The following is a 14498-nucleotide window of genomic DNA, read 5'->3' on the forward strand; positions in this document are numbered from 1 at the left end:
TGATGACAGAGTTAGCTAATTATCGGTGGCATGACGGTGATTTAGTATCACATGTGGTCAAGGTCAATCAGATGATACAGGAAATCATCTGGAATGGTTATCTTATGCCGGATTTTGAGAAGGTGCCGGCTTTGATGAACACTCTTCCACCTAAATGGCAAGCAGTGTTAGATCGGCTATGGGAGGTCAACGTGGTCCCGGGTTATAGGAGGCTAGTGGTAGCTTTTGTAAGAGAGTACTATAGGATTGAGTTAACCAAAACTTCAACCCTTAAAATGAGCGCCACATGGCGCAGAGTGAATGCGCCTTGTGGCGACATAAAAGCTCTCCAAAAGTTTTTTCCATGGTTGGCAAATGTGCCTTCAAATTTCTCAGATATTTTGACAGATAGATTAGAAGGGACATTCCCTATTTATTTCTTAGATTAGTTTGAGATGTTTTGAATGTGGATATCTCTTTCTATGTTGATATTTTTCTCTGTATATATTGCTTAGTGTAATGGATAGTTGTATTATGTGAAAGCATTGTTATTCTTTTAGATGTCCAATATTATTTGCTTTTTGTTATTGTTGACTGTTGTGGGTAGTTCATAGAAGTTTTTGTAACTTCATATAATTTATTTTGCATAAGACAATTATATTAATAATAATTATGAGTTAGGATTTTTGGAGGATGATTGGAAACATAGTGACATTTTGATTCTGAAACCTTACTTGAAATTGTTCATTGATATGATGGGTCTGTGCAAAAGTAGATGCATAAATGATAGGCATTAATTATTCGTGCATGTATGTCTGATATGTTCAGATCGATGGTTTTAGCAATTAAGAACGTAATTGCTGATATGAATGGCAACAATTGTGAAATATTGAATATGAAGATTCAATATGTGCTGGAAAAGAAAAAAGCACTAGAAGCTCTTGACCATGTTATAGAAGATCTTGAGAATGCCATGCGCCACCTTGAGCTAGTAGAGGACCGCCTAACGGCATTTGAGCCGAAAATAGATATTTGCAATGCTGGTTCTAGCTCATAAAGGGCTTTGGGCTCTAAGCGCAAGCGTATTGATTCGTTCAATATGTGGGAATGCAAAGGGTCAAGTCCTTAACCAACACAAGAGAGGAAAACGTCCTCAAGTGAAGAAAATGTCAAGGGTGAGGTGTTACAATTGTGACAAGAAATGTCACTATGCTCGCACCTGTTGTGAGCCGAAAAAGGTAAACACCTCTTGTATATTTAAGAACTTTGCTTATGTGTCAAGTTCTGTATTATTGGCTGAATCCAGTCTTTTGTGGAATATAGATTCAGGAGCGATAGACCATATAGCAAAGGATAGAGAATCTTTCGTGGAATTCCGACGATACCAACTAGAACTAAGTGTATCTATGTGAGAAATAACTCCAGAGTTGAAGTTAAAGGGATTGGCACCTGCCAACTGAACATGTGTGGTGGACGCACTTTGTTCCTATATGCTCCGGAGATTCGTCAAAATTTTGTGTCTGTTTTGGTGTTGGTTACGCTTGGTTTTAATATGAATTTCCATAATAGAGATGTAGATTTGTATTTGGATACAAACTACTATGGTTGTGGTTATTTTCTGGATGGTTTTATTATACTAGATGTTGACTGTGGTGATGTCAATATTTGTTATGCCCTTGTTTCACGTTTTCTACTTAATATGATAATGATGTGATTATGTGACATGCTAGACTTGGTCATATTGGCCAACAACATATGAATAGACTAGCCAAAGAGGGCTTGTTGGGCAACATTGAAAAAGTCGATTTGCCCATATGTAAGTATTGCCTAGTAGGGAAAACGACAAAGAAACCATTTGGAAAAGGTAAAATAGCTAAATTTCATCTGCATTTAATCCATTCTGACGTCTGTGGTCCAATGAATGTGAGAAGAAGGCATGGGGCTGTTTATTTCATCACTTTTATAAATGATTATACTCGATTCGGATATGTTTATTTGATTTCTCATAAATCTGAAGCATTATGTTGTTTCAAAAGGTTTATGAACTTGAAAGAAAATCAATTAGACAAGAAAATAAAAGCATTGAGATCCGATCAAGGTCGATAATATTTATTTAATGAGTTCAGAAAATTATGTGATGAAAAAGGAATAGAAAGACAGTTGTCTATTCCATATACTCCTCAACAAAATGGTGTTGCAGAGAGAAGAAACAGAACCCTACTGGAAATGGTTAGGTCTATGATGGCGCATGCTAACTTACCTATCACTTTTTTGGAGTGATGCGTTGTTAATTGCTGCATATATACTTAACTGAGTGCCTTCCAAATCAGTTACTTCCATTCCATATGAGTTATGGATAGGTAGAAAATCGGACTTAAATTTTCTTAAGCCATGGGGTTGTGCTGCCTATACTCATGAGTCCTCTCACAAATTTGGGAAATTTGGTCCCAAAGGAAATAAGAGTATTTTAATGAGATACTCCGAACACTCGAAAGGGTATGTGTTCATAGGTGAGCAGGAAAGTGAGAGTATAACTGAATTTGAATCACAGGATGTCACATTCTTAGAAGATGAATTTCCTAAGAAGGGCGAAATAGGGGAAGATTACTCCCTATTTGAAACCTTGGATCAAGATAATGATATTAGTGGAGTTCGTCCAAGTAGGAGTAATATGAGAAGTGATGAATTGAATTCAACTCATTCTCAATTACACCCACATGATGAGACAACATCATCATTATCTAATCCAAGTGGGAGCATAATGGGAAATGATGTGCTGAGTGTACAATCTCCCATACGGTGAACAAGTCGCCAAAGTATTCTCGTCGACGTTTTGACATTGAAGGGGAAACTTTTATGATTGCTCCACAAGATGAGGATGAGCCAAGAAATATTAATGAGGCTCTGAATTGCCCTAGTAAGGAAAAATGGATTCATACAATGGAAGAAAAAAATGGAGTCAATGAAATAAAACCAAGTCTGAGAACTGGTTGATCTTCCAAAAGGACGCAGAGCTATTGGGAACAAGTGAGTTCTCAAAATAAAGCGAAAAGCTGATGGCTCGATAGAAAGGCATAAGGCTCGCCTTGTGGCGAAAGGGTATAACCAACATGAAGGATTTGATTATGAAGAAACATTTTCTCCTGTACTGAGATTTACCTCGATTCGCATTATTCTAGCAATAGTGACTAGTATGGATCTTGAGTTATATTAAATGGATGTAAAGACTGCTTTTCTCAATGGAGAATTAGAGGAAAAAATAAATATGGAACAACCTACTGGTTTCATAGTGAAAGGCCAAGAAGAAAAGGTATGTCAACTTTTGAGGTCGATATATGGCCTTAAGCAGTCATCGAGACAATGGTATATACGTTTTCATAATGCCATAATGGCACATGACTTTACAATGATAGATGAGGATCATTGTGTATATATCAAAAGATCCAAGGATCAATTTGTGATCATATCATTATATGTTGATGATATACTAATTGCCGGAAGCAATATGGAGCTTGTTAATACTGTCAAGAGTTGATTATCTTCCAACTTTGAGATGAAGGATATGGGTGAGGCTGCATACATTCTTGGAGTTAAGATTTCAAGAGATCGTTCGAAGAGATCGTTATCTCTTTCGCAAGAAATATATATATAAATAAGGTTCTTGAACGAGTTCGTATGCAAGATTGTAAACCCATAGACACTCCTATTGCAAAAGGTGAAAGATTGAGCCATAGACTGTGTCCAAGGACTCCACAAGCGAAGGAACAAATGAAACATGTTTCTTATGCTAGTGCTATTTGGAGCTTGAAGTACGCTATGATGTGTACAAGACCTGACATATGTTTTGCAGTTGGAATGGTGAGAAGATATCAATCCAATCCAGGTCTAGCACATTGGAAAGCCGTTAAGAGAATACTGAAGTATCTAAATGGGACTGCTGATTATACGCTGAGTTATTAAGGAAAAGATCTGCGACTCTAAGGCTATTCTAATGCTGATTGGGGAGGAGATTTAAATGAAAGGAAATCTACATCTGGTTTTGTTTTCTTACCGAATAATGGCACCATATGTTGGAGCAGTAAGAAACAAACGTGTATAGCCTTGTCCACGATGTAAATTGAGTTCGTGGCATTATCAGCAGCAGTATAAGAAGGAGTTTGGCTTAAAAGATTTTTTGGATCATTTAGGTGTTATTGAAAGTGCTGCAGATTCATTATTGGTTAACTGTGATAGCCAAGCAGCAAAAGTGTACACCAAAGATCCAAAATATCATGGCAAAACCAAACACATAGATACCAAGTATAATTTCGTCAAAGATGCGATTACACGAAAAGATGTGAACTTACAGTACATATTACGCATAGAATGGTAGCAGATCCTATGACAAAGCCAATACCTAGAGATGTGTTTTGTGGCCATATGAAATCTCTAGGATTGCGTAGAGACTGATGTACTGAATATTGTAATTTCCCTAAGTGTTCACATTTGATGAATTTGTGTTTTCATCATTAATGCCTATGAATATTTGTTTGATCTTTATGCATCTTAATGCTCTGTGCATTACTTTAAGTTGAGAAAGTATGTCGAACAGATATAAGATTGGCCCACTCACACGGGTAATCGCCTCTATTTACTGTGTGATAAATAAAGATGAGACTATTTTTAAGCTTATTATCCAGGTGATAATCGAGAGCTCAAGCTTAAAACATGTATGTCGCATTAACTGAGTGTTAAGATGAGGATATAATATGTACTATGTCCGAAAGTAAAATACCCCACATATTTTACTTTATCTGTCTATGATGCCAGATGTGAGTTCTGATGAATTTTGTGAATGAGTAGATGCGTGAACTCAAGTTAGACATTGGGTATGTCTGAACTATCATCTATACGGTATTGAAAGTGTAGACATACGCTCCATGGGAAAGGAGTTAATACCGTAATACGTATTTCATACTACGGATGCATGAGACGACCAATAAGAGTGGCAAAAAGTTTGATCTCAACTTTTATGTCGTGTGAGACTCTTGAGGAAAAGAGTTCCTCAATTTTTAGTCCCCTCATGACTCTTACTTATTCTCAAGATTTCTATTTAGTGTTTGCTATCTTAGGATGTTACCAATGGTCATGAGTTGATTCGATCTAATGGGGCATTTCTAGAAAAGCAAGCTAAACTGAAATTGAGAGTTTGAAGGAAATAGGAAGATCGATTTTGGAAAATCACATTGTAATTTTGTATTCACCGGTTAACCAATTATGACTGTCTTTGGGATAATCATAATTGTGAATACAATATATATATCATTATTTAAAAGAGATCAAGAGAGATGTAAATGTGATCGATCGATCTAAGGTACTGCATACTAAATCTACTCAGGATGTGATGCCCATTATGAGCTGCTATATATTCCTAACAGATGTATAGCAACGAGCTCTCAAAGTATGCCGGTCGCACGGATTATTCACCGGTATGAATGTTGAAGAGAGGTAAAGAGAATCATATTCGGCCCACCATGTGCGAGTGTGAGATGATGGTTTTATGTGATGGGCTTAAGGCCCGTCCGCCCAAGTTAGGCCTGAAAGCCCGGCCCACATGATTAGGGCCCGTGGATGGAGGGACATGGATGAAAGGGTACGTTCCTTTCTGTTTGAGGGACATATATAAGGGAGGAAAGAGAGGGAGAATGCACCCTTTGGCATTTAGTACGTACGTTCCTCTCCCTCTCTCCCTCTAAAAGAAAAGCGAGCGCAAACGACGATGCCATCTTCCCTTCAAGGCCAATCGAAGTCATCGGATCGAACGGGATCGGTTTCTCTTCCTCAAACTTCGACGTTGGTGTTTAATCTGTGGCTAACAAGGTACGCTCGATTCTGTGGTGTGCTTTAGGATCGGTGATACATGTATTTCCCGGGCTTATCTTCCGCATTCATTTTAGGGGTTCGATTTAGTGTCGAATCCGGTTTTTGGGGATCCGTTATTCCCAACAGCAAGCATCAATGAACTTGTTGTGGCAGAATGAGAAGGAGAATATAAAGGAGTTGATTGGGAGGGACGGAACGAGAGAGGGAAATCTTGGTTGCACTTTGATTTGGGGTGGGCAAGGCGTCAGCAAGACGTTCGTCACGAGATGCGTCTACAGGGAAGACGCCTGGGCTTTGAGTGGTGCGCTTCGGTCCGCCTCACAGTCGGAATGGGCATGCAGGATTTCTTATTCGAGATACTGAAGCAAATGGGGAAGCTAGCGAGGGAGGTGAAGGACATGAATTTGCACGAGATGACGGAAATGCACCGCATCGAATTGGAAAAGAAGTTCCTCATTGTGTTGGATGGCGTGCGCCCGTCCAACGGACAACTCCCGCCAAGGTTAGTGAGCATCCTGTATCATGGGCCTGGCCACATAATTATCACGACTCAAGACCTCATCATAGTCCACAAGAAAATCTTAAAAGAGGCAAGGCTGATCGAGCTAAGAAAATTGAACAACAAACAAAGCCAGCAAATGCTCGCCAAGAAGTTGCCGGGATTACCCGACTATCAGAGCCTCTCAAAAGACAGTATCCTAGAAATTTGTCGGGGGTTGCCGCTCCGTATATCCTTATTCAGCGAGTTGCTGCCAGATGCTGAAAAGCACGAACGCGTAGCGTTTGCGAAAGGTGGTTTTAAGATGTAATTATTAGATCTACTACAATTGAGTTACCATAAATTGCCAGCCCATCTAAAACTGTGCTTCATCTACAGGGCTTTGTTCCCCCCCCCCCCCAGCATCCCCCGTTCCGACAAGAAGGCTAGTGAGGCTGTGGTTGGCTGAGGGCTTATTGGATTCGCATTGTTACAATAGAGAAGGGACAACGGCGCCCAAGGAAGTGGGAGAGACTTCCATTCTGGAGCTCGTGGAAAGGAACGAGATCGAGGTGGTGAGCTGGAGAGGGATGGATTCCCCAAAGCTTGCTACATGCACACCTCTCCGAATGACATGATTTGCCTGATCGCGATGGACATGGGGTTCCTCCACGGACATGCCGCTAGCAAGTCAAAAGACAAGAGTGACTGTGACCCAACGGGCCAGCAACAACGGCTGATGGCCCACTGGCGTGAAACCAAGGTCCGGTGGCTCGTGGAGCACCCGAACATAGTCAGAGATGGCTGCGGTGACAGCTGCCCCGGTTTGAACCTCGGCCATGTCCACTCGTATCTGTCATTCTACACGAGGAGAGGCATGCTTACCAAGGATATCAGCACGTTCCTCAGGAACATGATCCCCAGGACCGCCTGTAGCTTGCTGAGGGTACTTGACTTGGAGGGTGTGTGTAGGCCATCCTTGGAAGGTGTGCTCCATAAGCCGGCGCTAGTAAAGTACCTAGGATTAAGATCCACGGTGTTGCACTCGATCCCTAGTGTAGTTGCGGATCTGCATTATCTCGAGACTCTTGACATAAAGGACACCTACATCACTTCCCTGCCATATTCCTTCTGGAAGGCGAGGAACTTGAGGCACTCACATCTCAACCGGTTGTACATCGACTTAAAGAACATCCTCGAGGATGGTAATGCCTTGACTAAACTCCAAACCTTAAGCGGGCTGGTTATCAGTGAAGTGAAGGAGAGCTCGATGATGGGCCACATGAGAAGCTTGACCACGCTGAAGCTTTTCTTGCACCAATTGGCTAGGGATACCTCAGGCACTGCAGGAAAAGCAGTAGCCGATTTGATTCGCTCTAGGCTCACCAATCTCCAGTCCTTGACCTTAGGGGTGACCAAAAATGCCAAGCCCGTGAAATCGCAGATAGGCCCCTTACCGAAATTGTCGTTGGCGGATTATCACGGACCGTTCGTGCTCTACTTGCCGGACCGACTCAACAAACCCATCTGGACACAGCTCCTGCCAGTCTCGCTCAGGGTTTTGACCCTGTCGAGTTCGAGGGTGGAAGCAGACATGATGACTGAGTTGGGTGGCCTCCTGAGACACCTGAGGACACTCAGGCTGTTGGCCAATTCTTTCCTAGGCACTAGTCTGAGGTTCGCCAAAGATGGGTTTCCAAGCCTCATGATCTTGAAGATTTGGAAGCTGCCTCGCCTTCAGGAGGTGATTATTGAACAAGGAGCAACGCCACATCTCAAATTTCTCAAGTTTAGGCACCTCGATATGATGAAAAATGTTGAGGGGCTCAACCAGTGTGGGGAGTTGGAGAATTTCTGTGTGGTAGTCAGAAAGGGTGCTGATGGTTTTGTCGACCATCTCAAGGTGGGAGAAGGAAGGGGTACGCCTCTGCACAAAAGAGAAGCCACCGACACGAATGACGAGGACGACAGGCATGGAACCATATAAAATCTCAAATATGTCGTTTACGCTTGACTCAATGAAAATGTTTTTATAGATTGATAATTTCAATAATTACTTATTAGTTATTAAAAAGAACGGGAAATATCAGGAACGGAAAAGAGGATGATGTACCAGGACGTTGAGGAGAGACTCGAACTGCGGAACACGTTTTTACACATAATGATGAAAATGTTTTCATAGACTCGATAATTTCTTATTAGTGATTAAAAGCCATGAATATGATTTTTATTGATTAAGAATTGTGTCGGCTCATTTCACCAAACCAAGTCAATACATATTAAGAAATTATGATGGCTACAATCGATCCTACTAAATAACATAAAATCACATGGACAATATCATTTAACCTTTGTGGAACCTAATGTTGGATTCAAAAGTAACCTTTGGAACCAACCTTACTTCCCGTAGCCTATGCACACTGAGTGAGCTTTCACCTTGCTCACATACAAGACCATGAAGAAGAGATAACGAGATGTTAATAAAATAGTTAAGACCTCTTGTTTACATACCGTATCATAGTTCAAGAAAAGAAGCTTCTCATATAGAAACAAATCTACAAGGTCGCTTTCTTTTTCTTTTTTTCTTTTTTTTTTTTTCACTATTACGAGTACTATTAGGACATTTGCGTATGCATGTGTGTGTGTGAAGCTTACTTATTTGGCGGTTCCTCATTTCCTACAGTGATGATGATAACTAGTGGAGTAGCTTCTCCTTGAATACAAGTTACTACAACGATCTTCGGAGCTGAACATATGTTATGTATATGTCCCATTTTCCCACCCCTAAGCCCCTCCTCTCTCTCTCTCTCTCTCTCTCTCTCTCTCTCTCTCTCTCTCTCTCTCTCTAAATGTGCGAAGAAACAATTTCATGTACCGGTTATATTATGTGATGAATTGACGTGATGTCATTGAATATCAAATTTCGAATTCATTTTCAATTTTTTCTCTTGACCTATGCTCTGTTTTGGGGTCTTTTCATTGTAAATACTGGATCACCCCTGATTATATTTGCCGCAAACGAGTATTTCTTCGGTCCATAAGGTTGTTGGTGCTACTTGGTCCGAGAGTAGTGGTTTGAGTTCAATGCAGTGGCGTCGAAGTATGGGAGGTGCCATGCGTTAGACGATGCGTGGAAGGTGTTTGCTGAAATTATCCAAGAGAAGGATTGGTAATGTTGCACGCAAAATTCGATTATGCTCAGCCAGGAACTGTAGGAATGCGCTTCTCTCAGTTAGAGGATTCTGATTCCAACAAATAAGCTAGGTCAAACATCTCCTTTTGTATATGATCATGTATGAATTCGCTTCGTGTTCAGTTTTCATACTCAGGCCCATGCGAATGGAGCTACAATCTTGACTGGCTTCTTTTTTAGTGGGTATCATAGAATTTCACCCAGAGGCCTGGAACTAGGGCACATGCCTATTGATATCATCAGCATTGCCAGCTGAACATGCTGGATTAAGCTATACCTGCAACTCATATCCACTACTTGCTGATTTCCTGGCTATGAGTGTTTTACATGTTTAGAGTATGTTGATTTCTTGGCTATGAGTGCTGCCCATGGTTTGAATATGCTGGCTTCAGGGCTAAACATGCTATTATATGTTCAAAATATGCTGAATTCATAGCTATAGATGCTGTATTTACTTAAAATTTGCAGTGATTAGAGACGCTGTCCATGCTTAAACCTTGGTGAATTCTTGATTATAAGTGTTGTCCATGCCTTAAATGGGCTGTATTCACGATTATATGAGCTGTCCATGGTTTGAATTTGTTTGATATATGTTCATGTTTGTTGTCTGTAGCCATTTCTGTACAGATAATGAAGGTTTGGTTTCATTTAGATATTATCTTGGCTATGTAAATAAATGTGTCATTGTGGGAAAGGGTTATGTGGGATTTAGAATGATCTCTTCCATTGCACTTGATGTCTTGAATACTCTAAACATTTCTTGAATGTTGGACGCTCTTTATTGCACGTTGGTTAGGAGGATTTTGGCATCATTCAATTGTTGTTTTGTTTGCCTATAATGTTACATTGACAAACCATTGATCCTTCACCATTTTGACATGTTTAGGCATCATGCTCATGAATGAAATGTAGGTCATTTGCATTGGTAGCTTGCTGGATACTCTGAATTAGATGTGATTTAGTTGGGTCTTGAGATTGTTTGAGGGCATATTTTGTTGCTAAAAATAGTATTTAGACGTGCTATTCATTATTCATATTTTTGGCGAGTTCGCTCTCATTTTTTAAAGAAAACGTTAAATGTTGCCTGTGATTGTTGGTTTACTTGCTAGTTGTTTCCTCTCGGATGTGGTTTTGGATAAATTTGGCTTAGTTTGGATGTTGCTTTGCTCATTTACATTTAGGGGGCTAATGTGTCATTGATTTCATAGTCACTACATCTATGTTTGGATGTCATTTTAGTTCTAAATTGCAGGTTGAACTTGTTAAATGTTGCCGGACGCTCCTCCTTAGGGGTCTTTGGGCTGACGTAGGGGTGGTGGAGCAATCCTTAGGCTTGCTAGTACTTATTTTATGGTAATTTGGTACGATACCGTTTAACCAGGTTTTCATTGAATAAATAATAGCTTCCTTTGGATAGGATTGCATGTGATAGATAGGTCTATCTTTCAAACTAGACTTAGACTTTGAACTTAGCTCATGGGGGTTTTTGTCTCAAGGCTTTATAACGAGGCCATGTTATCATTTGCCCGACTTGTATTGAGTTACTTTACCATACTATCTTTTACTCATTCTTCTATTACTTTTTAGGTATGGTTAAGATTCTTTTATATTGCCTTTGTGTTGTGATTTGCTTGTCTTAGTCAAATCGTTAGGTCATATTTAGGATTGCAAATAACAATCAAAAGTATCGTATGGACACTTTGCATAAAGAACTTTAGGATTCAAAATTGGATAAAAGACTGCACGTGACACTTTATTGACAAATAATCAAGTTTAGATACATAAAGGGCATTAGCTAGACAAGTGGTGTAATCCAGTTCCTGCCTCTAAATCTCTATGGTTGCAAAGGAAGTGAGATATCCTCTCATGTCTTGTTTGTTTCCTAGCCAATCCCAACAGGTTAGTAGCGACTCATTCACATGATAAACTTTTCATAAGTTAACCATTTAAAATGAATTTCCCAACAGTTCACAAGGTAAAGGTTTGGGAAAACTCATGTCGACTGAGAACTATTGGTCCCCAACCTGACATTAGTCTAAGCATGCCTCCCTCATCGGTGGACCGCTTTGAGAGAGTCACGACAATGCGAAATACTCTTTCTTTAGTCCTTGGCGTCTATGTCAGCAATACCTAAGTTAATCAGCCACAAGCTTTTAGAAAGACAAATACCGCCAAAAATCTCAAACTATGCCCACTGTAATACAAATACCCTTAACTTCTTTTTTTGATTTGTCACTAAAAACCATAAATTTAGCAAATATGACACAAATATTCTTAACTTTTTGTGTAAAAAAAAAAAAAAACTCAAAATATATACCATCTATTAGAATTCCATACAAAATATATTTGTCATACTAGTTTAAGTTCGAAATTTTTTATAATGCGAAAAAAAAATGGAGTATTTGTGTCATAATAGGCAAGTTCGGAGATTTAGGGTGCGTTTGTTTGCGTTTCTTTTAAAAATTGTTCCGGGGAACGAAATAGAAAAAAGTGTTTCTTCCGGGGAACAATTTTTGAACAAAACAACGCGTTTGGTAAACTTGTTCCGGAATAAAAATAAACAGAAACATGTTTGGTAAATTTGGATAATTTTTTTATTTCTTTTATTTTTTCTATTTTTTTTTTTTTTTTTCCTTTTTTTTTTTTTTTCTTTTTCATTTTTTTTTTTCTTTTGGCCGGCGACCGGCCCGGCGGCGAGGGTCGGCCTCGCCTTGATCCGGCGAGGCCGAGGCTCGCCGGCCGCCGGGCGAGCTCGGCCTCGCCGGATCTGGGCGAGATCGAGCTCGCCCGGGCCGGCGCGAGGTCGGCCTCGCCTTGATCCGGCGAGGCCGAGCTCGCCCGGCGGCGGCGGGCGCGGCCTCGCCGGCCACCGCCCGAGCGAGGCCGAGGCTCGCCGGCCTCGGGCGAGGTCGGCCTCGCCGGATCCGGGCGAGATCAAGGTCGCCCGGCCGGCGCGAGGCCGACCCCGCCCGGCCTACGGCGAGCCTCGGCCTCGCCGGGGACGGCGAGCCTCGGCCTCGCCGGGGCCGAGCCTCGCCGTGGCTGGGCGAGGCCGCCGGCCCTCATCGGCCGGTCGCCGGCCATGGCCGAGGCCGGCAACCGGCCAAAAGAAAAAGAACAAGAAAATAAGAGAAAAAAAAAAAAAAAAAATAAGTGTTTCTCAAAAGTGTTTTGAAACAAGAAACACAAATTTTGTGTTTCTTGTTTCTATTCCTTTTTGTTCCCAGGAACAAAAAAAAACAGAAAAAGTGTTTAAAAACACAAAAAAGAAATACAAACAAACAGGCCCTTAGCAACCAAAAGAAAAAGTTTGGGTTATTTGTATTGCAATGGGCATAATTTGGGATTTTTGGTGGTATTAATCCCTTTTAAAAGCATATAAGAAGATGGAAGAAATAGAAACATTCTATATTACTCTAATTAACATCAATTAAGTACCTATGCTTATGATGAAGAGCCAGAATCGGTCAGTGGTCTTGCAAGCCTTCGTCTGTATATGAGTAAATTTACAAAGCTTTTGTACAAATGACCTGCATCCAAGTCGCATATACATTTTCCATTAAAAATAAGTCATCCCATCTTAGACGATCGGAGGAACGATTTTGTCGCCATTCTGCAAAAGCAAAACTGTCTAAAACAAAGCATCACAAGAAAGACATCATAGTCCTTTCTCACTAATGAAATTTTGTGCTTGCCGGTAGAGGAGTCAGTTGAGGCCAAACATCTCCTTTGAAGCTTCTTCTGGCCGAAAAAAAAAAAACCGACAAGCTGCGACAATGACGGCAATCTCGGCCACCTGGTCCACGTCTTCTCCATCAGACCACAACCGGCGGTCTCGTGTTCCGTATCTTCTATGTCAGACGAAAATTCTTAACAGTTAACACTCTTGAGGAGGACTTCAATCACTATCTTCACGTGTTCTCTCTCTCTCTCTCTCTCTCTCTCTCTCTCTGCCTAATCACAAAGCTGATGTCAGAGAAGCCAAATCACCGCGGCTGTTAATCATCAACGTCTAAATTTTTCGAAGCGGTGGTCACCGTGATTTGAGAGTGCGATTTCCTCTCACTCTCTGTCCGATCACTGTTTCCTTCTCATTTAATCAGGTTCGTAAACCAAGAAACTCAATAGGTGGATTTGCTGCTTCGGACGTACTTCTCCTTGTTACTTTCCCTAAAGCATATTGTCATATGGCAATGAATGCATTTAATTTTGATGAACGTTGTGATACTCTTGTTAGATAGAATATACTCTGGTTCCTCCAAACTCCCTGTTTTTTCATGTTTGGCCTATAAATTCATTTACCCCTGTTTTTCATGCTTGACCTATAAATTCGTTTACCTGTTCCGAGAATAATTTGTAATGTTGCACTGTTCTGTAATTCTTTCCATTGCTTTGGGTGTGATAAAAAGTTGGGGAAATGGTTCAATTCAGCTTCACTCTGTTCGTCCTGTCTGCATTTCAGGGGAGTTCCTTGTTAGTTGATTTCTAAATCATCTCGTATGCCAATCCATTTGTTTCCAATTGGGTTTGAAGACCGTGGACTAATGCAGGAGTCGTCCAGAATTTAATAAGTACAGGTTTCTATATCAAATTTCGAGTCATTAATATAGTAATATCATGATGCAATTGAAAAATTTTTTAGCTACATATAGAAGCATTCAAACTTAGAAAGCGCAAGATAAGAAATGTTCGAAAGAGAGAAATATGAAATTTGTATATATTTCGATATTAGCTAATGAAGAGTAACATAAACCAATAAAAATTTATTAGATGATTTTGTGAAGTAATCAAATTAAGTAGGATAAATCAAGATATGCACAATCAGAGATATGGAGAATCTCTCATATAAAACATCACGAGAAATATGGAAAAAAAATCTTAAATATCTCTTAAAAATATCTTAAATATTTCTAACAGCCTGCACGGTGATAAAAGATCTGAAAAAAGCTCCGATGGATGCCGAAGCGGTTTGGTGTGCTAAGGAGA

At 40.4% G+C, this 14498-nt stretch overlaps 1 protein-coding gene across 1 annotated transcript; it reads left to right on the forward strand.

The window, feature by feature from the left end:
- The first annotated feature begins 6107 nt into the window (after positions 1-6107).
- Positions 6108-8306, forward strand: LOC120288811 (disease resistance protein Pik-2-like). Its single transcript, XM_039302969.1, has 2 exons — positions 6108-6617; positions 6819-8306. Exons 1-2 carry the CDS (start codon positions 6108-6110, stop codon positions 8304-8306), a joined length of 1998 nt encoding a protein of 665 aa, XP_039158903.1.
- The last annotated feature ends 6192 nt before the right edge of the window (positions 8307-14498 follow it).

This window comes from Eucalyptus grandis, chromosome 10 (assembly GCF_016545825.1).
Source record: "Eucalyptus grandis isolate ANBG69807.140 chromosome 10, ASM1654582v1, whole genome shotgun sequence".
In the NCBI taxonomy this organism is placed as follows: Eukaryota; Viridiplantae; Streptophyta; class Magnoliopsida; order Myrtales; family Myrtaceae; genus Eucalyptus; species Eucalyptus grandis.

Bases quoted from the DNA above. Each gene is read 5' to 3' on its own strand.
- LOC120288811 (XM_039302969.1), top strand. From the start codon at position 6,108: ATGCGTCTACAGGGAAGACGCCTGGGCTTTGAGTGGTGCGCTTCGGTC. The intron at 6,618-6,818 runs GTAGCGTTTGCG...TTGTTACAATAG, and splicing joins ATGCTGAAAAGCACGAACGC to AGAAGGGACAACGGCGCCCA.